The following is a 27,425-nucleotide window of genomic DNA, read 5'->3' as shown; positions in this document are numbered from 1 at the left end:
TTATTTGCCAGGAAGGATGACCCCATTGTACTTCTGCTGGAACCAGGTCATGACCTCCTCTTTGCTAATTCTGGGTTTGGCCCCAGTGCAGTCTGCGCTTCTTGTCTGCGATGCTGAAACCTGGCCTACCCAGCACCACATAGAAGTCTAGGCCGTAGATACCAAAGCTTAGATCAGTAGGTCCCCAGATTGATGTGTTCCTGGATCCCCAAACCAAAGTTTCTGGTATCTGAGAAGTTATTTTTTCTTAACTCATACTCCCATGACTTCTCCAGGATTTCTTCTACCTTGGTCCCACAGACCGTACAGTAGATGGCATTCTTTTCATTTTTCCTGATGCCGAAGGATTTGATGGTGTACCTACCTTTGGAGAACACAGGGGTCTGGCCTGTGAGCTACTCCAGCACCTTTGCTGCCCAGGTCAGTCTGTCTCCACTGCCGCCCCCACAGATGTTGAGGCAGAGCTTGTGGATGCGACATTCCTGCATGGGGTTCTACTTTTCACCCTGATCCTGTGCCAGGATCAGAATGGAGAACAGGAAGAATATCTGCAGATCTTCTTTGGTGAGGTGTCTATTCAGGACTTCTGCCCATTTTTTAATCGAGTTGTTTGTTTTTTTATTGTTGAATTTTAAATGTTCTTTGTATATTTTGGAAAACAGTCCTGTATCAGATATATCTTTTGCAAACATTTTCCCCTGATCTGTGGCTTGTTTTCTCATTCTCTTAACAGTGCCTTTCATAGAGATATCATTCATTTCTTCATTCAAGAAATAGTCTATTCAACCAAGGGAACAACTCAGTAGACAAGAAGATCCCTGCCTTCCTGAAGCCTACACTTTAATGAAGAAAATGACAATAAACAAATAAATGAATAAACATATAGCAGGCGTTTGAGTGGACATAGTTGCTAGGAAAAAATTTAAACAGGGTAAGGGGTTAGAGAGTGACTAGAAAAAGATCACTCTGGCTGCTGTGTAGACCTTAGTGGGGCCAAAAGTAGAATAGCTTGTAGTAGGAGCAAGAGTAGAGGTGGGGAAGCCAGTTAGTCTATTGCAATCATACAAGAGATGCTGTGGGTATGGACTGGAGTGGAAGCAGTGGAGGTGACGAGGAGTATCTAGATTCTGGACACTTGTTAAAAATGGAGCTGACAGGTTTGGATCCCGGGCGCAGACCTACACACTGCTCATCAAGCCATGCTGTGGCAGAGTCCCACGTGCAAAATAGAGGAAGACTGGCACAGATGTTAGTTCAGGGACAAGCAAAAAGAGGGAGATTGGCAATAGATGTTAGCTCAGGGCCAAGCTTCTTCACCAAAAATAAAATAAAATAAGATAAAATAAAATTGTTTAACTAGATGAATTGTAAAATGTCTTTCAGCTCTAATAGTCTGTGTATCTGAATTACTTTTTATGAATAAAGTTGTCTTTTACTCAAAAAAAAAAGTGGAGCTGACATAACTTGCTCATGGATTAGGTGTAAGAGAAACGATTCAGGGCTGAAAACTAGGTTTGGACCTAAGCGGCCAAGTGAACGGTGGCAAAACTGGGAGGGAAATGGGGAAGGAACAGGATATGCAGGGACCAGGCTGGGGCATGGGACAATCAAGCGAAAATTCAGATGAAGATGTCCAAGTAGACCATTGTGATTCAACTCAAAAGGTTGGGATTGGAGCTCTACAAATTTGGGAGCCTTCACCGTATGATAGTGTGCTGGATATCTTTGCAGGCCTTCCAGATTCTCTCTCCATGCCTCTCCACCTTGCTCTCTGCCTCCATACAGACTAACATGTACGGATTAAGTCAATGGACTCCAACTTTCTGGTTTCCAGCTGGATTCAGCCGGCCTAGTAGCAGATCAGCAGGGAGGAGAGTAAGGGGGCATGGCTTATTCTCCCAGCCCCCTCCCTGCAGTTCCCACTCAGTTGCCTGAGTCCCTTCATGAAAATTCGCAGGTCCTGTCAGGCAGGTCTCCTGTCAGGCAGGTCTCCACACAGCTGTCTCTCTCCAGATGCAGTAACTGCTCCCTCCCTTCACCCTTTCATGTCCACGGTTGGTAACAGCTCCTCCCCTGACTAGCCTCAGAACACTGCTATCCTTACACCCTTATAAACAGTCCCTTTAGTGAACCCTATTTGAATTACCTTAATTTGAGTGTGCCATCTGTTTCCTGTTGGGGCCTTGACTGAATTTAAAACACTGAGATTGAATGAGATCACTTAGAGAGTGTGATAGAAAAGAAAAGAGATTTGAGGGTTGACTCCTGGGACACTCCTCTTTAGAAGCTGGAAGGAGGAGATGAGGTCCGCAAAGGGGAGGTCAGTGAGACAGGAAGAAATCAGGAACGTGTGGTGTCCAGTGGGTGGCTCAGTGAAGGCAGGTTCAAGAAAGAGCCCTCCTAAAGTGCCCCAAGCCACCATTTCCCTGGGACTCCTAGAACTTATTGCCCTCTCTTATCACTCCTGACTCCTTCTTGCCTCAGGTGAATTCTCTCTCGGGGGTCTTGAAATTGCTGTGTCATTTGACTTCTGACGTCCCCAGATCGGCCAATCGGTTGTAGGCATCTCAACCCTAAGGGAGATGGTTTGAGTTCTCCTCGGAGGCTCTCAGCAGCTGTGCAAATCTGCAGGTGCATTAGGTATAGGAGGGAGAGGGAAACAGAGAGGAACCGCTGAGCAATGCACGGGCACACATGATTATTTTATATCTGTCTCAGGTACTATGCTGTAAATATGGCCGAGGCAGGAACTATTTCATTTTCACCATTGGTGTTGAGTATCTAACATAACATCCAGTACACAGTGGCAGCTCAATAAATTTTTTGGTTGAATAAATGCTGTTTTGAAAAATGGCTCACTGTGATATAGTTATATTATGCTCTCAGTGCATGAAGGTCTCTTTACAGTCTTGACAACTAATTCCTTGAATTGCCCTATTATAATATGTCCTGATTATGCTTTTGTATACTACATAATGCCTGGGGATGAGTGTACTTTTTTTTTTAACAGAATCGTATTGAGAAGATGACGACATAAACTCTGTAGAAATAAAGGCTGTGGATTTTGGTCACTTGGGTTCTGGTGCCATCAGATACATATATTAGTACTGTACTTCTAACAACAATCCTCTTTGTTTAAAGGGTAAAACTGCTATTCACTAATGTCTTGGTGCCATTCTCAGAAAGCATGCTTCATGTAATCGGCAAGTTTTTGCAAGGCTATTTGCTATTTGCAGCCTCGATTTTAGGGTTCTTGACTGATTTTCTCAACTCTCTTTATCCTATCATGACTCAGGGTAGGTGAAAAAAGTCTCCCTTCTCTACAAGGTGGAGTTTGAATCCTGTCTGTGCCAATTTCACAAGCTGCAACCTTGTGAAAGATCTTAACTTGCTTTGAGTCTTAGTTTTCGTATCTATAAAATGGGATTAATAGTACAGTTTACCCTCATTATTTACAGATTCCATATTTGCAAATTCATCTCCTCTCTAGAATTTATTCCTAATCCCCAAAACAATACTCTCAGCACTTTGCAGTCACTCATGAACATGTGCAGTGCAATGAAAAATTTGAGTCGCCTGACACACATGTTCCCATCTGAGTCCAAACAAGGTGATGCTTTGCCTTCTTGTTTTGGCTCAAACTGTAAACAAATAACCTTTTTATGGTCTACTTAGTGCCATGTTTTTGCATTTTTGTGCTTTTTCTTGGTGATTTTGCTATTTAAAATGACCCCCAAGCATAGTGCTGAAGTTCTGTCTAGTGTTCCTAAGCACAAGAAGGCTGTGATGTGTCTTACGGAGAAAATATGTGTGTGAGATAAGCTTTGTTCAGGCGTGAGTTTTAGTGCTGTTGGCTGTTAGCTCAATGTTAATGAATCAATAACATATAGTAAATAAAGTGTCTTTAAACAGAAACGCACATAAAAGAAAGTTATGTATTGATTGGTTGACAAAAATATTGTGACCAGAGGCTCGCAGGAACCTAATCCTGTGTTTCCTTTAGGAGCAATGGTTCCGTATTGGCTAATTCAGTGTTTGCAAAGATTTTATAAAAGATAATTAGGATAAGGATTAGGGCCCATCTTAAAGACCTCATTTTAACTTAATTACCTCTTTAAAGAACTCATCTCCAAATACAGTTACATTCTGAGGTACTGGGGATTAGGACTTTAACATATAAGTTTTAGGGGGGCCCAATTCAGCCCGTGACACCACCTATCCATCCTCATTTCCCACATCTGATTCTCTAGCCACCAAACTAGCCATTCGTCATTCCCTGAGGTTTCCTTGCCTCTGGGCCTGGCTTATAATATTGTGTCCTTACAGCATCCCCTATCTCTGCATGTCTTAGTCACATCTGCCTTTCAAAAGCCAGTATTGATGAGTTCATTGAAGAGGTGATGAAGTTAAAATGAGCTCTTTAAGGTAGGCCCTGATTCAATGTGATTGATGTCCTTATAAGAAGAGGAAATTTGGACACAGGCATGCATGCACACAGAGAGAAGACCATGTGAAGATAGAGGTAGAAGATGGCCATCTACAAGCCAAGGAGAGAGGCCTCAGAAGAAACCAACCCTGCTGACACCTTGATCTTGGACTTCCCAGCTTCCAGAACTATGAGAAATAAATTTCTGCTGTTTATAAACCACGCTGTTTTATGGTATTTTGCTATAGCAGCCCAAATGGACTAAGACACCATGCAAAGGAGTTTGGGTTGGATTCTATAGTTAGTGTGAGCAACTGAAATTTTTAAAGAGGTGTAATGTGATCCATGCTGTGCTTCTGGAAAGAACTGGAACCATCTTCTGAAGAGAATGAGCTAACAAAAGGAAGAGGCAGGAGGCCAGGTAGATTACTGCTGTTAGGGCTGATTTTTACGGGTTTATACATCTATATTTGAGGTTTATATAATGTTGTGTCTTGTTAAGCCCTGATACAAAAGCCTGTTCAGCTTAGGAATGGAACAAGAATGTCCAAGAGTCTGGGACAAAGCTGAGAGAACATTCTTTAATAAAACAGTGATATTGCATGAGTTCTGGAAACCTTTCGCAATAGCGTGTTTGAAATTTTCAGTGGGGCCGTGAGGACTACAGTAGAATTTTGCAGGGCCTGGCTCGGTGGCTCAGCGGTTAAGTGCGCGTGCTCTGCTGTGGTGGCCCGGGGTTCACCGGTTCGGATCCCAGATGCACACCGACGCACTGCTTGGCAAGCCATGCTGTGGCGGCGTCCCATATAAAGTGGAGGAAGATGCGCATGGATGTTAGCCCAGGGCCAGTCTTCTTCAGCAAAAAAAGAGGAGGATTGGCAGATGTTAGCACAGGGCTGATCTTCCTCACAAAAAAAAAAAAAAAGAATTTTGCAGCAATGGTTGCCAAGCATAAGATGTACTATTTCCAAGAGTGCTGAGGATATCATTGGGGATATTGAATACCGAGACCCAATTTGTGAATAACAGATCTCTAGCATTCAGCTGAGAGTCCTGAGCTGATGTATATGCCTGGACAAGTGGTAGCAATCTAAAACTTACTTCAATTTATGTCTTTTCCACTTCATTTTGTTTTTGGCCTTCTGGAGTCTGATCATCCAAGGGAAGCTGAGACAACGATTGCATGAGTCTATGAAGCAGGTAATGAAAGCCAGAACTAGTAGCTGTGTGTGTAGTGAGGAGGGTATATTTTGGAGAGGCATTGTAGGATGATATTGACAGGGCATAACTGGATCCAAGGGTACAGAGGAAAGTAACTAAGACTGCCCACAATAACTCAGAGTTTAAATTTTGGAAGAGCAGAATAATTTCACTTTTGGACGTGTTGGGTTTAAGATACATTTCCAATTGGGACATGTGAATGCAAAAGTCTAGCAGGCCAAGACTGGAATATATAGATTTGAGAGCTATTTGCCTACGGGTGACAGATAGAGCCAAAGGAATGGATGAGATATCCAGGAATCTGCACTGGAAGAAAAGTAAGGCAGAGGCTGTGAATCGCTGTTCCCAGGCTGCAGTAGAAGGAAGTGGAGACACAGGAGTGGCCAGAGATCCAGAGGAAAACCAGGACACAAAAGCCACGGGCAGAGGAACAAAGGATGTGGTTAACTTTGGAAAGAAATGGATAGAAGAAAATACATAGGGATGAGGTTAAAGCAGAGGAAGCCCAAGACAAGACGAATTTGGCTTCAGAGAAGTGAAAGGCTAGCTAATCTTAGAGAGTGGGAAAGGAATTAAGGAGAGTAGAAAATGTTTGGAAAAGGCAGCAGGAGGAAGATAACAGGAAGTAAATAAAGCTGAACAAAGGACAGCTGATCCCGTGAGAATTCGGTTGATATTCTACACCATAAAAGTGTATGGAAACATTCTATAGTTTCCTGATGTTTCTGTTAATGCTTTGCAGCTGTTTTAGTCAGCACTTTTTCAGTTGCAAGTGACAGAAATCCCAGTTCAGACTAGATTAAAGAAAAAAGTAGGGGCCAGCCCTGTGCCTTAGCGGTTAAGTGCGTGCGCCCCGCTACGGGCGGCCCGGGTTCGGATCCCGGGCGCGCACCAACGCACCGCTTGTCCGGCCATGCTGAGGTGGTGTCCCAACTACAGCAACTAGCAGGATGTGCAACTACGACATACAACTATGTACTGGGGCTTTGGGGAGAAAAAGTGGGGATGGGGGGGAGGAGGAGGATTGGCAATAGATGTTAGCTCAGAGCCGGTCTTCTTTAGCAAAAAGAGAAGGATTGGCATGGATGTTAGCTCAGGGCTGATCTTCCTCACAAAAAAAAAAAAGAAAGAAAAAAGTAAATTTATTGGCTTACATAACAGGAAAATCTGAAGAGTATAATGATTTAGGGCATGGCTAAATCCAGGGCCTCAAATAATGTCATCAAAAATATGTTTCTCTCCGTTGTTTGACTCTGCTTTCTGACAGCAGCTGGCAGCTCCAGGAATACAGTCTACCTGCTTTAGCAAGCCCACACAAAAACAGCACTTCTTTCCCAATTTCTCCAGTCAAATTCTAGTACAAACTACAACTGGCCTAGCTTGGGTAATGTGTCCACTGCTGGACTAATGAATTACTGGGGCCAAGGGCATGGGATAGTTTCATTGCCTGGGTCTGGGTCATACACTCACCCCTGAAGCCGTGAATCACATGGACTGAAAGTGGGGAAGGGGTGGTTTTTCAAAGGAATGTTGGTCAGGCAAAAACCCACCAGGTCCCTATAGACGAGAATGAGAGTCAAGATAATAGATGGTAGGATCAGTACCTGTCAGGAAAGGCTAAGTTATGCTATAATAACAAACAGCCCCCTCATCTCAAAGGCTTAAAACAACAAAGATTTATTTCTTCTGTGGCTAAATGTTGATTGTAGGTCAGTTGGGACCACTTTCCTCACTCAGAGAGTGTTGTTGGTCATGGAGGCAAAAGAAAAGAGAACGTGGCAAAGGAAGTATTATTTCTTACAGCTTTTGCCTGGAAATGAGACTTTTCATAATTACTATTCACATTGTGTTGGCCAAAGCAGAGGGGGTGGAGAAGTAAAACCCTACCAGGTACCTGGGGGAAGAGAACTCGAAGTTTGGTAGATGGTCCTAATGATTACCCCACAGACTAACCAAATTTGGAATATTGGGAGAGAGAATATGGCAGAGAAACCAAGACATGAGAGAATCTAAAATTGTTGGAATGTCCTACAGCAGGGAGGGAAGCAAGTGATGCAAGAAAGAAGTAGAGAGCCTATGGGGCAAGGTAGACGTTAAGGGACTGGAGAACAAAGGGAGAAGGAAAATCTGGTTTGACAGGAGTGAGAGAGTGGTGGAAAGCTAGAAGGGTACAGTCATATCTCATTTCATAGCTGGTCACAGAAAAGTTCATTGCAGCTTGGTGGGGTAGACTGAACTGAAGCTGGACCAGTCTGCTTGGGTGAGCAGGTGCCAGGGATAAAGACCCAGCTGTTGGTACTGGAAGAATATCCAGCCAAGCAGGCAGAACACAGTAGTCAGGAAATATGTGAACCTATGAAATTCAGAGTCCAACTGAATGGTCAGCCTCGGGGTGAATGTGGCTGCTGGAATCTAGACACAGGTAATATTCAGAGAATTGAGACGATGCAAAGAGGCAAGTTTTAGCTACCAGGAAAGTTTGCCCCAGCCTTGGACTGAAGTTTTAGAGGAGAGAGGTCAGGACCCATGGAGGCCTATAAAGACAGGGCATTGTCATAGGAACTTAAACACAGGAGAACAAGATGAAAACCATTTTTATTCCTTGGTAAATTCTGGATATCAAGTCAAAGCCCAGTGTCTAGAACTGAAAAATAAAGGAAGAGTTCAACTGCAAGAAGGTCTATTTGTTGTTGAGCTTCCTGAATGGTGATGCAGAGCTTCTCAAGGCCCTTTGACCATGGAGGTCAGGACTAAAATAATAACTGAGGGCTAAGTGGATCCCGCTGTCAAAGAGAGGAAGCATGTGAAGGTTAGGGAATTATGTTGGTCCTAATAAGAATTGTGAGGTCAGACTATTGGAAAGTTCATATGTGGCTGTGAGGTAGATGGCAATGGATAGGGTAAAGAGAAGGACTGAGATCCTAAAATGATCAAGGAAAGTGGAGAGTATCCTTAAGTTCCATAGATTACGATAGGGAAGGAGGGGAAAGGGAAATGTAAGTGAATGGCTTAGGCTTCCTTCCAAACAGATATGGTGTTGAGAGGAATATTGGAGAAAAAGTAGGGAAGGAGCACGAAATAAAATATACCAATGCCTCCTTACACTGTAAGCAATAAAGAAACACGATGAGAAGTGACCTCCACTGGAGTGATAGTGGTATTGGCGGAAAACCAAATTTTTTTTTGTTTTTTTTATTGCAGTAACATTGGCTTATAACATTGTATAAATTTGAGGTGTACATCCTCATACTTCTGTTTCTGCGTAGATTACATCATGTTCACCACCCAAATACTAATTACAATCCATCACCACACACATGTGCCTAATATCCCTTTCGCCCTCCTCCCTCCCCCCTTCCCCTCTGTTAACCACCAATCCAATCTCTGTCTTTGTGTATTTGTTTGTTGTTGTTTTTATCTTCTACTTATGAGTGAGATCATATGGTATTTGACCTTCTCCTTCTGACTTATTTCACTTAACATAATACCCTCAATGTCCAGCCATGTTGTCACAAATCGCTGGATTTCCTCGTTTCTTATGGCTGAGTAGTATTCCATTGTGCATATATACCACATCTTCTTCATCCACTTGTCCCTTGATGGGCACTTAGGTTGCTTCCAAGTCTTGGCTATTGTGAATAACGCTGCAATGAACACAGAGGTGCATGTATCTTTACGCATTGGTGTTTGGAAAATCAAATTTTAATCATAGTGAGGCATGAACTGTTTTTAAGGCAAACCGTGTTGAAGGATATAGGAGATATTGTTGACCCTAGAACAGGAAGTTCCTAATGCCCAAAAGGAGATCCTAGTTAAAGGCCAGGCACGGGACATATGAGAATGGATGGAGCCAAAGTATGAAAGAGGGGAGCTAGCAGAGACGATGTGTGGTTATATAACTACAGAAATAGAGCATTACAGATGTATATTTGCCCTAATATCCTCTTTTGTCTCTTTTCATGGGCATGGCTATTGCCTTTATACTTTAGTTTTAAAGGCAGAAAATATTAATGGTATTTTCCTGTTAGTGTGTTAATTAGGCAAATTTATAAAGTAGATCAAGTATATGACCGGATTAGGACTCCATCTGTGGTAGACAGAATAATAGTACCCCCAGAGATGTCCATATCTTAATCCCAGGAACATGTGAATATAGTACCTTCTATAGCAAAAAAGACTTTGCAGATGTGATTAAGGTTAGGACCTTGAGTTTGGGAGATTATCCTGGATTACCTGGGTGGGCACGATATAATCACAAAGTTTTTTCTTTTTTTTTGTTGGTGAGGAAGATTAGCCCTGAACTAACATCCATTGCCAATCCTCCTCTTTTTGCTGAGGCCCTGAGCTAACATCTGTGCCCATCTTCCTCTGTTTTATAAGTGGGACACCTGCCACAGCATGGCTTGATAAGTGGTGCGTAGGTCCATACCCTGTGAACTCCGTTTGCAAACCCCAGGCCACTGAAGTGGAACTCGTAAACTTAACCAGGGGGCCGGCATCTCACAAGTGTTTTTATAAAACAGAGGCAGGAGAGTCAGAGTTAGAGAAGATATGTTGACAGAAGCAGAGGACAGAGTAATGTGGAGCCATGAGCCAAGGAATGCAGGCAGCCTCTAGAAGCTGAAAAGGATAGGGAATGGATTCTCCCCTTGAGCCTTCAGAAGAAACAGACAGCCCTGTGGACACCTTGCTTTATTCCCTCTAAGACCCAGTTTTGGACTTCTGACCTTCAGAAGTGTAAGAGAATAAATCTGTGTTGTTTTTAACTATTAATTTTGTGATACTTTGTTACAGCAGCAATAGAAAACTAATATAGGGGCCCACTCGGTGGCGTAGCAGTTAAGTTCACACGCTCCAATTTGGCGGCCCGGGGTTCACAGGTTCAGATCCCAGGCGCTGACTGATGCACCGCTTGTCAAACCATGCTGTGGCAGCGTCCCATATAAAGTAGAGTAATATGGGCACGGATGTCAGCTCAGGGCTAATCTTCCTCACACACACACAAAAAAGAATGAAAACTAATATGTCATCTAAGGAGATGATTAAGGGGAATCCAGGCTCTGACTGGATGGCAGGAAAAGGCAAGAAAATGAGGGCTGGAGTTTGGAGGTAAAATAACAAGAGATTGTCATTTGCTATTTCTCATCTTTAAAATTTAATAGAAGTAATAGCCAAACTCTCTCGGAAAAAATGCAATGGCCCTATGCTTATACACAGATTCCAGGGTGTTTTGAAGTTATGTTTGTCAGTCTACAAAGAGAATTGGAAATTCTTTCTGGAATGATTCAAAGAAAGAGAGGTATAAATGACGAGAGAGAGAGAGGATGAAAGAAAAGAAATACTGCATTTTAGAAACAGTTATTCCATGTATTTACTTTTCGCAAGATGTTCTGTACAGTTTATGAGAAAACGAATTCTTAGGAGAACAAGAAAATGACTTAGGACAATAAATTCTCATAAACTTCTAGAAAGTATTTTTTTAAGTTTATTGAAAATTCCACATTGTCCTATAAATTATTATACTGTAGTGTCATCTTCTAGGTTTTCTGAATCAGTTTATTTTCATTAATAATAGCTAACTGTAACAGCTAATTTTGTTAATATAGACATGTCCTGCACACCTCTCTCCCCTGCCCTGCCAAATCTCTTCTTGGAGTATGCTGTGATTTAATTCAGGCATTTGAAAGTACATGTGAGGGGCCGGCCTGGTGGTGCAAGCAGTTAAGTGTGTGTGCTCTGCTGCGGTGGCCCAGGGTTCGCAGGTTCTGATCCCGGGCGCACACCAATGCACTGCTTGTAGAGCCATGCTGTGGTGGCGTCCCATATAAAGTGGAGGAAGACGGGCACGGATGTTAGCTCAGGGCCAATCTTCCTCAGCGAAAAGAGGAGGATTGGCATCAGATGTTAGCTCAGTGCTGATCTTCCTCACAAAAAAAAAAAAAGTACATGTGAGACATTATCTTCAGAAGGCTGATTTTTTTTACTTAATGGATTTTTTTTTTCTTAAGTAACAAATACACATGTATACAAACTCCATATACTGAGAACTATTTGAAGAGGAATTTAATTTGGCAATGGTTCTGTTAGCCTTTCAGAGTGGTGACCACACAAGAAAGGCCAAGAGTTAAAAAGTTGCAGCCAAGGGTGTGAGACTAGTTTGGAAGGCACCCGCAAGTAAGGAGTCCAGGAAGCCGGGTGAGATTGGCACTCTGAGAGCTCAGCTGTGCCTGGCTAGCCAGGGGCACAGGCAGAGTCATGGGAAGGCTGAGTGGGGTGAGCCAGGCCAGGCAGGACCCTAGTCAGTGTGCTTCAGTGTGCCGGTCAGAATTTGGAGTTTACGGAAAGATAGAAGAGTTCATCCAGAGCCTGGGAAGATGAACTCAGTCTCCAGCGGCTGGAGCACAATCAGAGCAGGGTGGCTGAGTCCTGGGCGGCAGGATCCCCTTCCTGCTTTGGTTTTGAGTGATTTTCATGATGTAAATGGAAAAAGAATGAGCAGGCCATTCAGCAGAGGGCTACATTTTCTGAAAAAATAAACAAAAAACAACAAAAAACCCCTACTTCCTGATAGCTCTGGGTTGGATATTTTAACAAAAGTGAACTATCCACCTTTCTATGCATGATACTAAAGGCAAAAATCATAAAGGAAAAGATTGAAGTATTAATGTCAAAGTCAATGTAAAAAATTTTTAAACTATAAGTTATAAACTTCAATAAATATTCACAAATGTGCAAAACCATTGACATCCAAGATATTTATAATACAAGATAACACTCATTTAATCTATACGAATATTTATAACAGCAGAAAATTAGGAATGGTTGAAATGTCAATCAATAGACGATTGCTTAAATAAATCATGAAATACCCCTACAGTGAAATTTGAAGAATTTTTTTGTGAAATGCCAGATAATAAATATTTTAGGCTTGTGGGCCATAGTGTCTCTTTTGCAACTTCTCAATTCTGTAGGTGTAGCAAAAAAAAATCCGTAGACAATATGGAAACAAAAGAGCATGCAGTGTTCCAATAAAACTTTATTTACAAAAATAGGTGGCTGGCCCACAGGTCATAGTTTGCTGACCTCTGTTTTATTTTTTTTTTGATGAGAAAGATCAGCTCTAATCTAACATCCACGCCAATCCTCCTCTTTTTGCTGAGGAAGACTGGCCCTGAGCTAACATCCATGCCCTCTTCCTTCACTTTATGTGGGACGCCGCCACAGCATGGCCAGACAAGCGGTGCATCAGTGTGCACCCGGGATCCGAACCCGAGCCGCCAGCAGCGGAGCACGTGCACTTAACTGCTATGCCATGGGGCCGGCCCCACTGCTGACCTCAGTTTTAAACAATCACTTTTTTTTCTTTTTTTTTGCTGAGGAAGACCTGCTCTGAGCCAACATCCATTGCCAATCCTCCTCCTTTTTTTTCCCCCAAAGCCCCAGTAGATAGCTGCATGTCACAGCTGCACATTCCTCCAGCCGCTGTATGTGGGACGTGGCCCCAGCATGGCCGGAGAAGCAGTGCATTGGTGCACGCCTGAGACCCGAACCCAGGCCCCCAGCAGCGGAGCGCGTGCACCCAATCGCCAAGCCACGGGGCCGGCCCCTTAAACAATCATTTTTTTTTTTTTTTTTTTTTGTGAGGAGATCAGCCCTGAGCTAACATCCGCCAATCCTCCTCCTTTTTTGCTGAGGAAGACGGCCCTGGGCTAACATGGGTGCCCATCTTCCTCCACTTTATATGGGACGCCGCCACAGCATGGCTTACCAAGCAGTGCGTCGGTGCGCGCCCGGGATCCGAACCAGCGAACCCCGGGCCGCCGCAGCGGAGCGCGCGCACTTAACCGCTTGCGCCACCGGGCAGGCCCCAAACAATCATTTTTTAAAAAATTGAATAAATCTTTATATAGTATTGTGGAGACCTGTCCATATTATAAGTGAAAAATTCATGTTTCAGAGCAGAATGTGTACTTATATAGTACGTTGCTATTTTATTAAATATTATATATATATAATTATATAAATAATATACAAAGGGGGGAGGGGGGAGGGCAAAAAGGGTAATAGAGCACATGTATACCGTGACGGATGGCAATTAGACTTTGGGTGGTGAACATGATGTAGTCTTCACAGAAATCAAAATATGATATATGTCTGAAATTTATATAATTTTATAAACCAGTCACTTCAATAAAATAAATTTTAGAAAATTAATTAATAAAAGATTAAATTTAATAATTAATTGTTAAAATATCCATACTGTCAAAAGCTATATTCACACTGAATGCAATTCCTTTGATAATTCTAATGCATGCTTCACAGAAATAGAAAAAATATTCCTAAAATTCATAGGGAGCCACAAAAGATCCCAAATATCTAAAGCACTTAGAACAAGAAGAAAAAAAATTATATAAATAAAATTATGTGTAACTATATATTAAAATGTTGTAATTATATATAAATTATATCTATATCTTTATATAGATAAAAAGATAGTACAAGCAAAGGAAAAAAGCCTGAAATAATATGTACTGAAATGTTAAGCTGACATTAAAACCTCAATTTAGGATTGTAAAATTATTTTTCTAGTGTAAAATTTTTTTTTGGTGAGGAAGTTTCGCCCTGAGCTAACATCTGTTGCCAATCTTCCTCTTATTTTGCTTGGGGAAGATCAGCCCTGAGCTAACATCTGTGCCAACCTTCCTCTATTTTGTATGTGGGATGCCACCACAGCATGGCTGATGAGCGATGTAGGTCCGTGCCCGGGATCCGAACCCGTGAACTCCAGGCCACTAAAGTGGGGCTTGCCGAACTTAACCACTATGCCATGGGGCTGGCCCCTCTAGTGAAAATTTTAAATGTTTTTTAAAAGCAATAATGTTTAGGGGCTGACCTGGTAGCGTAGTGGTCAAGTTTGGTGTGCTCTGCTTTGGCAACCTGAGTTTGCAAGTTCGGATCCCAGGTGCAGACCTCCAGCATTCGTCAGCCATGCTGTGGCAGTGTCCCACATACAAAATAGAGGAAGATGGGCATGGATGTTAGCTCAGGGCAAATCTTCCTCAAGCAAAAAGAGGAGGATTGGCAACAGATATTAGCTCAGGACCAATCTTCCTCACCAAAATAAATAAATAAATAAATAAAAGCAATAATGTTTAAAACCAATTTATGACACAAAACAAAACATTTTAAAATGCACACATAGCTCTATTGGTCATATACAACCATTTTCATTTCTCTGTGTTCCCTTTCAATCCTTAGCTGCACTATATGCTTGTCAAAGTATGTATATTTTCTTGGTTTTCTTTGCCTTATTCCATTGTATCCTCAGGGTCAGGAGTTTTCAATAAAAACAGTTCCATAAATATTAGTTAATAGTTGTGATTATGATCATAGTGATAATGATGTGAAGTAGAGCAATTTTATGTAAAGTTTTTTTAATAAGGCTTCTTGGGGAAAACTAGCAATTGCAATCACAAATCTTCCTGTCAAGTGTTACTCAAGAACCTTTCAGAAGAGATATACGTTGAATCCTTTAGAATCTCTGTGTTCACATGTCCTAGAGCATAGACACCAAAAACGTTCCCGGAGCATTGCTATCTCTGCTTCTTACTATAGCCCACTTGGCACAGTGGGAATGACACTGATGCTTCTAACAGCTGACAGAACGATATGAAGCGATCAAAGGTTCAGCTTGTAAATTATTCTGCTTGCTTTTGTCATCCAGAGTCTAGAGCCCCAAAAATGTACTCCTGGATTTGGTGCACCACTGATAGTAAAATCAGAGGCTTTTAAATCCCTGTGTGAGTTTATCAAAGCCTGTCAGTTGATAACCCAGGTGAGTAATCTTAGAGTAGCATAATGTGATTCTGTATAAGCTACATGAGGTTAAGGGAGAGGTGGGAAAGAGAGGCTGGACTCAAGAACCATTCGTCATAGTATTGATTACACACAATAGGCTAATGATGACCTAATTTAATGCTCAAATTCTTCAATGACTGGGTTTTTCCATCTGGATTATGGGTACTTTTTGACATTTTTATCAGAAATCAACAAACATAATGGTAAGTTTAAATATAGACTTTCTTTTTTTTCCTTTATAATTTTATTTATTTATTTATTTTCCCCCCAAAGCCCCAGTAGATAGTTGTATGTCATAGCTGCACATCCTTCTAGTTGCTGTATGTGGGACGCAGCCTCAGCATGGCTGGAGAAGCGCTGCGTCAGTGCACGCCCGGAATCCGAACCCGGGCCGCCAGCAGCAGAGACTTAACCACTAAGCCACAGGCCGGCCCAAAATATAGACTTTCTTATAGTCGCTTTAGGTAGAGCTGGAAGACGGCAGTTATTTGAATCATCTGTAAAGTCTGATAGCTTTGTAATTAGCAATTCGTCTGTTTCTCATGTATTTTTTTCTAAAAACTTTGATGTTCCCCTCCCCCCAAAGAAACAGAACAAAAGAAACACCTTCTCCCCACCTAAACAGCAAAACAAAACAAACCTATAACCTGTTCCCTGGATAGAGATATAGTGCATACCGCAATTACAATGTGAGTACCACCTATTAGGGGTGCCAAATGCCTTCCCTTTTGTTTGCAACTGTCTTATTCATATGCCAGAGTGGAGATAAAAGACTTTAAATGGAAAGATTACACAACCACCACCCACATCTTGCCAAGCTTTGGCGGAAGCCTAAACCTAAGTGAACGTTTGGGATCCACTCTCTAGTTAGCAACTGGAATGTGTTAGCAGCCATTTTCGCATAACGTGGGAACTATTATTGTCCTTGGGTGGAACCATGGCTCATTTCTCCTGTTTTCCAGGTGCCTGGCCTAGAGTAGGTGTTCAACAGATTAGCTGATTAAATGTTCAGCTTGCTTTTGTCATCCAGAGTGGAGAGGCCCGGAAATGTACTCCTGGATCTGGGGCACCGTTAATGGTACAATCAGTAAAATCAGGGCTCTACCTAAACAGCTAATGAATGATCGAAACATCTTATATATAAACTCCATCTTGACAGAAGTTTGATAAAGTTCTGTGTTGGTGAGGTTTGGAGGAAAAAGTATACTCCCAAACATGTTAGTGGGAGAGTGTAAATTGTACAACCTCTGTGTAATTTGTCAATGACCATTGAAATAAACGCATATATCCTATGACCCAGCAATTCCGCTTCTGGGAATTCATCCTGCATAAAACTCTCTCACATACACACACAGAAAAGAATAGTCATCGCAGCATCCTTCATATTAGCAAAAGAATCTCTGGGCCTCTTCTGTAATACCCTCAGGGAGATGTTGTGTGTAATACATGGAAATTTTTATATATAAAGCATATTTCCTATGATAGTACATATTAGAAGGTCACTAATTTTTAGTCATTATTATCACATGGCAGATAAAATTCTTCCTATTCCAAAACGGTTCAAGGGTTCTAAAGAAGCAATACAAAGCAAGAACTTGGACTTGGCTCCATGTTGCTCCTTGGGCTGGGTGACAGCCCCATAACACGGCATTGGCACTGACCTAGATCAGTGGGAAGCCCATCACTTACCCCAAAGTGACCCAAGGTGGCATGGTGCCACTTTACAGCACCAATCGATTAAATATTTACATTGTTTACTCGTGTTGTGATTTCTCACAAGAGATATCAAATGAACAGAGATTTTTAAAGGGATAACAATATAACAGTAAAGACTTACAAAATCCACAGAGCATCTAGCACTTCATCTTCTTTCCGTTTTTGTCTTTTCAGGATTACTTTGTTAATACTATAACAAACTCATTGGCATGTTATAAAGGTACCAGCTATGACCAAATATAATTTCATTTGCTTCTTTGTATATCTAGGTCATATTACTTAAAATGGTTAGCAGATCTCTTACAATTCTAATGGAAAACAGATGTATGAATCTGAGTGATCATATTTCTATTGGTGAAAAACTCCAGACTCCAGGTCTTTATCCTTTATCTCAGGAGTGCTTGCATGACTGTTATATTTTTGGAATGTCAGTACACAAAGGATAGTACTTGCAGTGACTCTTTACACACACACATCCACACAAAAATGTTTACATTGAAATTTGTTTTTCATAATTACTAATGTCATATTTTTTTGCAGCATGAAATAGAGTGATTCTAAATGTACACAAATTTTTGTGTCATTCTTCTTAATGATAATCCCCTGAATGTTTCCCAGCTGGCATTAATAACAGTTGCAATGTTTTTTCAACTCTGAACTTGATGAAGGCCAAGACAGAGGACAAGATCAGTAACATTTTGTAATGACTGCTGTGTTTCCACAATCTGAACAGAGCTGGTGAAAAGAGGAGGGGGCAGCATTACATGCATTCTAGTGCAGCGTTACAAGAATGGAAGACCAGCGACCCCGTGAGGCGAAACTAAGTGTTGCACTGCGTATACAGAGGAAATTCTTGATGCTGGAAGATTACAAAGGATTTCTGAAAGGGCACTTATTTTTATAGATCTGGATTCTGAGTCAACCACTGAGCATCTACTGGGGGCTAGATAGGTTTACATACATGTTACTTCAATATCTTTTATTTTTAGGTTGACAAACGGAATATGCTGGCTCCGGGAGGAAAGTAGCAAGCATTGATTGTTTTGGTATGTTATGCCCTTGAGAATTGACGCAGAGGCAGTAACCTTGAGTTGTTGTTGTTTTTAAATATGACTAGCTATCAGTAGCATTAATGTAGGCTTTACATTAATGAGCCAATAATGAGCCAAGACTTGGGAGAAAACATGTTAGGTTACAGAGGAGGAATATTAATACAAAAAAAACCACCCCTCAGATATTTTATATTTTATAAAGTAGATTCTGCTGGGTCAGTATTTTTCTTTTAAAATATTTTCTAGCATTTTTCCTAACTCTGAAGAATGGAAGAAAACAAGGTGCCATAGTATACGTCTTGCCTCAAAGGAAACATCACTGAGGATGCCAGTCCCCGACATTGTTCTCTTAGGATGCTGAATACGTTTCCTTTCTCAACAGTGTCTTCCTCCAGCAATTCAATACTTTAGGGTCAATAATCTTAGCGCCCTATTACATCTTTTGCTGATTAACATTTATGAGAGGTTTAAGTGTGCACTTTTATCTGCATTAACATGTGATTAGTCCTGACATATCAGATGTACTCTGAAGTTCATTTCATTTGAAGTTCATTTCAATGGTTTGTTATTAAATAAAGTAATGTGTTCAATAACACATCAAGAGAACAGCTGACCTGAAATTATGATTGAATGAATGATCTGTTTTCTAATATCTTTCCAAATTATCAAATGAAGCAAAACCCTTCCTTTAAGCAAAAATATTGAAGCCTGACTTTCCAGTCTTTTCTCAAGCTGTCTTCTTTGTGCTGTCAGACTGAAGATTCTCGGCACTCCAGTGTGTTCTCTGTGGGAGGAGTCAGTCGCAGCATCTCAAGCCTTCCTGAAGGCTAGGCGTGTGGTCCTCATTAACCCCACTGAACTGTTTTGTTTTCTGATGAACTCTGAACTAGTGGGACAAATGTTTTACTCTTTTTCAATCCAAATATATCTTATTTCTCCATGCACAGGAGATTTTGGAGATAGTACTGATGAGAGATATTAATACATATAATCTAAGTTGCTATATATGAATTACTATGCATTTAAATGGTAAATTGGTTTAAATGGATTACTGTGTATTATAAACACAAATAGTATCTCTTCAATATTTAATTATTACCAAAGTATCACATATTTTAGAACTCATCAGCTTTATTAGTCAAACACAACAAAAAAACATGGAGTGGAAGGGCCGGCCCTGTGGCCTAGTGGTTAAGTTTGGTGCACTCCACTTTGGCAGCCCAGGTTCAGTTTCCGGGTGTGGACCTAACACCACTTGTCAGTGGCCATGCTGTGGCAGCAACCCACATACAAAATAGAGGAAGACTGGCACAGATGTTAGGTCAGGGTGAATCTTCCTCAGCAAAAAGAGAAAAACCAAAAACATGAAGTGGAAATAGAAATATTTTGGGGGTTTGATATGTGCCTACAGTGAGAGCTATAATCATGGGGGCAACAGTTAACACAGAGCACTTGGTGCACTGTGCTGGACGTGTTATATGCATTATCTCAGGGTGGGTAATCGCTTTCTATAAGGGGTCCAATAGAAAATATGTTCTTCAACTTAGTGTGCCACATGGTCTCTGTCATAACTACTCAACTCTGCCCTTACAGAGCAACAGCAGCCATAAATGAATAAGCTTGGCTGTGTTCCAAGAAAACTTAGTTTATGGTCACTGAAATGTGAATTTCATATAATTTTCACATGTCACAAAATATTATCCTTAAAAACATTCTTAAAAACCATTTAGGGCCAGCCCCCGTGGCTTAGCAGTTAAGTACATGAGCTCTGCTGCTGGCGGCCCCGGTTTGGATCCTGGGCGTGCACCAACACACCGCTTGTCCCGCCACGCTGAGGCTGCAGCCCACATACAGCAACCAGAAGGATGTGTAGCTATGACATACAACTATGTACTGGGGCTTTGGGGGAAAAAAATAAATAAATAAAAATTATAAAAAAAAAAAACATTTAAAAATGGAATAACCATTCTTAGCTCCCAGGCCATAAAAAAACGGAAAGCAGGTTGGATTTGGCCCTGAGGCCATAGTTTGCTGACCTTTGCATTATGTCACTGGGTTAATGGGGATTTCCTAAATGATCAGATATACTGAGATTATATTATTAAATGAATGGAGGTTTTCTCACTAGCCTTGTTGCCCACCTTACTATCACTTTCTACTAGCTGCTGGCACCACGATGAATCCGGCTTTATTCAACTGTTCCTAGATTAAGATTAAGAGGAGCCTATACGGTATGTTTAGACTCTAGACAAACCATTTAAGAACTGCTATCAACAACAAGGATATACAACCAATCTTAAGGATTTGAGTTGGAGTGACATGACCAGATTTGGGTGTTTTTATAGATCAAGCTGCTGCCTGCCGCTGGCCAAGAGGCAAAGGGACAAGCCATTGTAGTCATCTAGCAGAGAGACACCGGTGATCTGGACTGGGCTGGGAGAAACGGGGAACTAAGAACAGTAGACAGACTGGGGATGTATTTAGGATTGGGTACTCGCTTGGATGATTGATTACACTGTTTTATGCCTGTCTCACAGGCTAAAATAAATTGATCACACCTTTAAAAATAATTTTTAAAGTGCTACCTAAATTTAGTTGGGATAGCGTATCATCCTTTTCTTCTTTTAATTATTAATAACCATTTTAAAAATTACAAGATCCTATCGGTTTGTCTGATTTACCGATTCCTCTTACCCCAAAATGGAGCATAACATTTCAGTTTCTTCAATACAAAAGTTAGTTGAAAACACTTTCTCTGAAAAAAAAAAATTCTGCATTCACCGCAATCCAAAACCAGGAATCACTGCGTGGAGACACTCTCTCTCAATTTCCTGACTCCGTTTTGCAGAGGTTCACCTTCGTCCACCAGATCCCCACTGGATTCCCATCTCTCCTCCTCGCCTCAGCCTTACCCTTGGGTCCGCCCCCGTCACTTCCCTCCCTCCTCCTCCCTCTCCCGCTCCCTCCACCCCACTCTCCCACCCACCTGGGAAGCTCCGCCCCCCTCCAGTTCCGCAACTCAACTCCTTTTCTCCTTCCGTCGCTTTCCCCTCTCCCCGCCCCCATGGCTGCCTTCGATTGGGTAAACTGGCTGTGCCGCGACAGGGATGCAGCACAGCCTCGTTCTGATTGGCTGAAGCGTAGCCGGTCCTCTAGTGATTGGCTGATAAGCGGAGACAGCAAGTGTGACTGCGCTCTGGGGCGTGTGGACGCTGCTTTGTTGCCGGAGCAGGGTAGCGGTGGAAGTTAAGGGGGTCGGGGGCTAGCGCTTCTCGGGGCCCACAGTCGCGGCCGTTGCAGTCACTTCGCCCGGTAGCCTGTAGCGTAGGAGTCGCGCCGAGAGCAGCCATGAGCGGCGGCGTGTACGGGGGAGGTGAGTGTGCGGCCGGACGAGAGAGCGCGCCTTTTTAACGTGTAGGGTTTGTAACCGCCGCCCCCAGCCCTCCCCTCCCCGGCGGCCCCTTCCGGTCTCCCCCTTTCGGGACCCCGGCCTCCCCGCCCCATCCCCGCCCCGCGCTCCGCCCGGCCCCGGAGCCCACCCGGCTCAGCGAGCGCCTCGGGCGCCCGGAGTCGCCGCCCCCTGCGGCTCCTTCCAGCCTCGCCCCCCGGAGGAGCAGGGGTTCGGGGGTGCGCGCCGCCTCGGGGCTGTGTTGGCAGCTCCATCCAGGGGGCCGGCCCGCTGAGCCCCGGCTTGAGTGACCGGCCCCAGGTCGCGTCTCTCCCAGTGTCTCCATCACTCGGCTGTCGGGGCGCGTGCGCGCGCGTTTAAACTTGGGAGGTCCCAGCACTTAGCAAGCGCGGACGGAGCGTTTCCGCGCCGTCCCGTAGACGGTAAAGCGAGCGCGGGAGGTGGAACTGGTCGGAGGAGCGGCGGCCACTGAGGACGCAGCCTTTTGTCCGTCCGCCCCCGGCTTCACACCTTCCAGTAACTTCTGCCTGTCTGTTGAGTGTGGCTTCTCCAGAGTTACTCGGGGGCGGGTTTGTTCGGATTAATTTAGGAACGCAAGTAATTTAAGGATGCTTTCCTTGGATAGGCAGTGGTGTGATAGACAGATTACTACGGGCCTGGGAGTTACACAGACGTGGTTGTAATACCAGCCTCCCCGTTTGTTTAGCGCTTTGGCCTCGGGCAAAGGCCAAGTTAAGTTACTTAACTTTTCCCAACTTGAGGCTCCTTATTTTTGGAATGATGGTTCCTACCCAGTGGGGTGGTTGCGAAGGTTAAGTGAGATGATGTTGGTCCATGGATCAACGGTGTCAGCATCACCTGCAAGCTTTTCGGAGATGCAGCATCTCAAGCCCATCTCGAAATCTACTGAATCAGAGCCTCCGGTTTTGCGAGATACCTAGATGAAGCACCGATGTATTTGATTCGTGTTTTGTGTTGTGTTTGATGAGTTACAGAACAAGGAGACAAATCCAAAGTGTTGCTTTTGTTATTGTGTCTAGTAAGGATACTGTTTCGGAAGAGGATGGCATTTTATAGGTAGGAGATAAAAATAAAGTTTTCAAAGTTGTTAGTAGTCTTTAGAGTGTAGCTTGAGTCTCTTCTGAGGTGAGATGCTGACGCTCACCCCCTCCTTCGCGTTAGTGTTCTTGGGTTTGATTTCTCAAATGTGAGAGTCAGTAGTTTCCCATTTTTACTTTGGAGAAAGCCTAGTGGATCTCCATGATTTCCCTCTTCCCCATCTGAGATGCAGTCCTGACAGAAAAACTGGATCTACGTGCCTTTGCCTCATGGGGGCCGTGGGCTCTACTGACCTGCAGGTTCCCTGATCCAAGCACCTAGAGGCTGTCTATTGAGTATTTCCTTACAAGGCCTTGTTTAATATGACTGAGGTAGAAATGGGTACGAATAATGCCAGCAGCTAACGTTTATTGATTGCATGCTGTGTACCAAGAACTGTTCCAGAGGCTTTTCATGGAATTTATTTAAAACATACATTAATTCAGTTAATCCACAACAACCGCAGGAGATGGTACTACTATTCCCATATTATTGAAGAAGAAAACGAGGTATAGAAAAGATCAAGTAACCAGTCCAAAGTTATATAACTTTCTAGTAAGTGGGGAGTAAGAATCTCTGGGAAGATGAAAAGGCATTTCAGTAAAACTGTTTCCCATTTAAAAAAAAAAGGTTTTTGGTTTCTCCATAGGTCATTTTTCAAGCTTTTAAATAGATTATAAAAGAAACCAATTATAATAAAATATAGTTCTATGCTTGGACTCCTTGGGGAGGCCAGAGACCCCGCTCCTAGTTTACCCTTTCTTAGGTAATCTGCTCCGCTCCTACAGCCCCAACTTCTATCTAAATATTAGTAATTCCAATCTCAAATCTCTCTCTCAAGCCCTCACCTTTGTCTAGAGCCATATCTCGGACTTCTTATGTACATCAACATCAGTTCCACCTGAAGTCCCATGGGTACCTCAAATTCGACATATCTGAAGCACTGTCTTCTTCTCCCTGTCCTGCCCAACCTGATCTCAGCAGGGCTTATTACAGTGAGTGTCCCCAGTCATCAGAGGCACAAACCTGAGAATCGTGAATGCCTTCATGTTTCATACCCTTCATCAAGTTCTGCCAAATATTTCTGCTAAATATTTCTTTTTTTTAAGTTTTTTTTCCCAGTTTTATTTATTTATTTTTTATTTTTTTGTGAGGAAGATCAGCCCTGAGCTAACATCCATGCTAATCCTCTTTTTGCTGAGGAAGACCAGCTCTGAGCTAACATCTATTGCCACTCCCCCTCCCCCCCCCCCCCCACAAAGCCCCAGTGGATAGTTGTATGTCATAGCTGCACATCCTTCTAGTTGCTGTATGTGGGACGCGGCCTCAGCATGGCTAGACAAGCGGTGCGTCGGTGCGCACCCGGGATCCGAACCCGGGCCGCCAGTAGTGGAGCGTGCGCACTTAACCACCAAGCCACGGGGCCAGCCCTCTGCTAAATATTTCTGAAATTCCTTCCTCTTAAACACCATTGCCACTGCCTTGATTCAGACTCTTAACAGGGAACTACTACAGTTCCCTACAGGTATTGTGCTTCTGTCTCTTCACCTTCTCAATCCACCTTTCAAACTGCTGCACTGTGATCTTTCAAAATTGTAACTGAACATTAAAATTGTAACTCTGAACATTTTGGTACATAAATCCTTCAATGAAAAGAAAGAGGAGAATCATTCAGTGGTTTCTCATCATCCACAAGATAAAATTCAAATCATTCTACCTAGTTGATATTCAAGGCCTAGCATAATGTGGCAGTAGTCTCACTTTCTATAGACTAGCATTACTGAATAATGTGTCATCTCCTAAAAACACCATGTCCTCTCAATCAGCTAACCTTTGCATATGCTGTCCCTCTCCACTCCTCTTCCATTATTGCCATAACATCTCCTGTGCAGTCCCCTGTCTCTGCTACCTTTGTACCTTCCACATATTGTCGTTACTGAACATACTTCGTTGGATTAGTTACCCTTTCTCATCAATATGCTATAAACTATAAAATGCACCATTATTTCATACACCACTAAGAAAAAAACATGCTGCCAATTAAACTCTGCCATGCCATCAAAATTAAGAAATAGTCCAACTTCAGCTCTTTAAATGTGGGGAAGAATGTTCAACTAAAAATAAATGAAATATGGTGTCTATTTCCTTGGCTGACTCACCTACAAGACTGCGAACTTTTTGAAGGTCGAGTTATACCTGGCACATAGCAAGCACTCCAAAAAATCTTTTTATGAAACGAAAAATCTAACAAATCAGTTATTTTCCTGTCTCAATTAGTATGGTAAACTGGACCCAGTGGAATTTTAATTTGAGTAAGACTCTTGATTCTTAGAATTTTGCATCTGCTCATTTTCCTTTTTTCAAGGATGGGAGATAGGTCTATTTCCTGTACCTTGTTTTGTTAAAAACCAAGCACCAATGAACCCAAAATAGGAGAATGGCAAAGGGAGATAGGAGGCTTACTAACATAACCACAGAGGTCTGGATATTTAAAAACTAGGATGAAATTTCTAATGGATAAAAATCCTCAAAGATTGGATCCTTTTCTACTAAAAATGCTGCTGTTTTCATTTTATGAGGATTTTGATGTTTTCCCCCAGAGTAAATGGCTTCCAAGTTTAGGGGTGATGTGATTTTTCTGGGAAAACACAAAGCAAAGGTGGCAATTTTCTAACTTGGTCTTAAAACATTCCGATATGATCCTGAAGGCTAATGACTTTGGGAGCAGGTGGGAAGGCTGTTTTATTTTTTTGTTTGGACAAAGATGCCCCAACTCATGGGGAAGATGATTTTGAGAAATTTTTAAGGTTGGAGATTTGGGAGGGAGGATGCAAGAGTGATGAAACTAACAATATCAAAGTTGGGCTGGTAGTATACTTGTTTATTTTTACCATGCAAAGAAGTTTGAAATGGAATACCACAAAAGATGATCACAGGAGCAATGAGTGGGCCCAGAAACCAGTTAGAAAGTATGGAAATCTGGATGAATTATGCATTATACCTAAAGCTAAAGATCAATGTCAGATCTGGTCAGAAATAGTTATTGGAATAAGACAGCCATAAATTTTAAAATGGAAACTACAAAGATCTTTTAATAAGCAAGTAAGTTAAAAATACAGTTTACTAAATTAATTACACAAAATTTAGGTGAGAGGTTTGGTTGCCTTTCACAGTAAACCCTTAGGAAAATGTGAACCACTATAAATACTGGCCATACAGTGGTAGCTCAAACACAAAATCATACACTTACCTTTGTGAGTTTTAAATATGTTATATGTGAAATAGCCTTTAAGATATATTCCTCTACATAAGCAAATGAGAAACAAAATGTTTACTCTGAATACCAAATTATACATGAATATGCTGTGGTTATATACTTGAAAAATGATTTATGGAGAAACAACTAAAAATATATATATATATATTTTTTTTTTTTTTTAATGGGAAAGGGTTTTACTGAAATGCCTTTTCGTCATCCCAGAGATTCTTATTCTTCACTTATTAGAAAGTTATATAATTTGGGGCCGGTCACTTAATCTTTTCTATACCTCATTTTCTTCTGCAATAATTTGGGGATAGTAGTACCATCTGCTGTGGATTTTGTGGATTAACTGAGTTAATGTACCTATTAAATGCAATGCATGAAAAGCCTCTGGAACAGTTCTTGGTACACAGCATGCAATCAATAAACGTTAGCTGCTGGCATTATTCGTACCCATTTCTACCTCAGTCATATTAAACAAGGCCTTGTAAGGAAATACTCAATAGACAGCCTCTAGGTGCTTGGATCAGGGAACCTGCAGGTCAGTAGAGCCCACGGCCCCCATGAGGCAAAGGCACGTAGATCCAGTTTTTCTGTCAGGACTGCATCTCAGATGGGGAAGAGGGAAATCATGGAGATCCACTAGGCTTTCTCCAAAGTAAAAATGGGAAACTACTGACTCTCACATTTGAGAAATCAAACCCAAGAACACTAACGCGAAGGAGGGGGTGAGCGTCAGCATCTCACCTCAGAAGAGACTCAAGCTACACTCTAAAGACTACTAAGAACTTGGAAAACTTTTTTTTTCGTAAGGGAAAGTTTGTTTTTCCCCCAAGAAGGGATTCGTAAGTTTCCTAAGCCGTCTGTTTTAGTTTGCTAGGGCTTCCATAACAGAGTACCACAGACTGGGTGGCTTAAACAACATAAATTCATTTTCCCACAATTCTGGAGCTAGAAGTCTGAGATTAAGGTGTCAGCAGGGTTGTTTTCTCTGGAGGCCTTTCTCCTTGGCTTATAATAATGGCCATCATGGGGCTGGCCCCGTGGCGTAGCAGCTGTGTGTGTGCTCCGCTGCTGGCGGCCCAGGTTCGGATCCCGGGCACGCACCGACGCACCGCTTCTCCGGCCATGCTGAGGCCGCGTCCCACATAAAGTGGAGGAAGATGGGCACGGATGCTAGCCCAGGGCCAGTCTTCCTCAGCAAAAAGAGGAGGATTGGCAGATGTTAGCTCAGGGCTGATCTTCCTCACACACACACAAAAATAATAATAATAATGGCCATCTTCTCCCTGTGTCTTCACATCATCTTTCTTCTGTACATATTTGTGTCCAGATTTTCTCTTCATGTAAGGACACCAGTCATATTGGATTAGGACCCACCCT

At 42.3% G+C, this 27,425-nt stretch overlaps 1 protein-coding gene and 1 pseudogene across 1 annotated transcript in view; one reads left to right on the top strand and one right to left on the bottom strand.

Annotated features, from left to right (window-relative positions):
- On the bottom strand, positions 1 to 21,623 carry LOC131414607 (large ribosomal subunit protein uL5-like; annotated as a pseudogene).
- ACTL6A (actin like 6A) overlaps positions 21,489 to 27,425 on the top strand; it is a 28,776-nt gene continuing 22,839 nt past the window's right edge. The window contains exon 1 of the mRNA XM_058556297.1: positions 21,489 to 21,646. Within this exon, the coding sequence (XP_058412280.1) occupies positions 21,622 to 21,646 (25 nt within the window). The 5' untranslated portion in view covers positions 21,489 to 21,621. The remainder of the gene's footprint in view (positions 21,647 to 27,425) is intronic.

This window comes from Diceros bicornis, chromosome 15, assembly GCF_020826845.1.
Source record: "Diceros bicornis minor isolate mBicDic1 chromosome 15, mDicBic1.mat.cur, whole genome shotgun sequence".
NCBI lineage: Eukaryota > Metazoa > Chordata > Mammalia > Perissodactyla > Rhinocerotidae > Diceros > Diceros bicornis.
The sequence above is the reverse complement of the archived record's forward strand: the minus strand, read 5'-3'. Positions and strand labels throughout refer to the sequence as shown.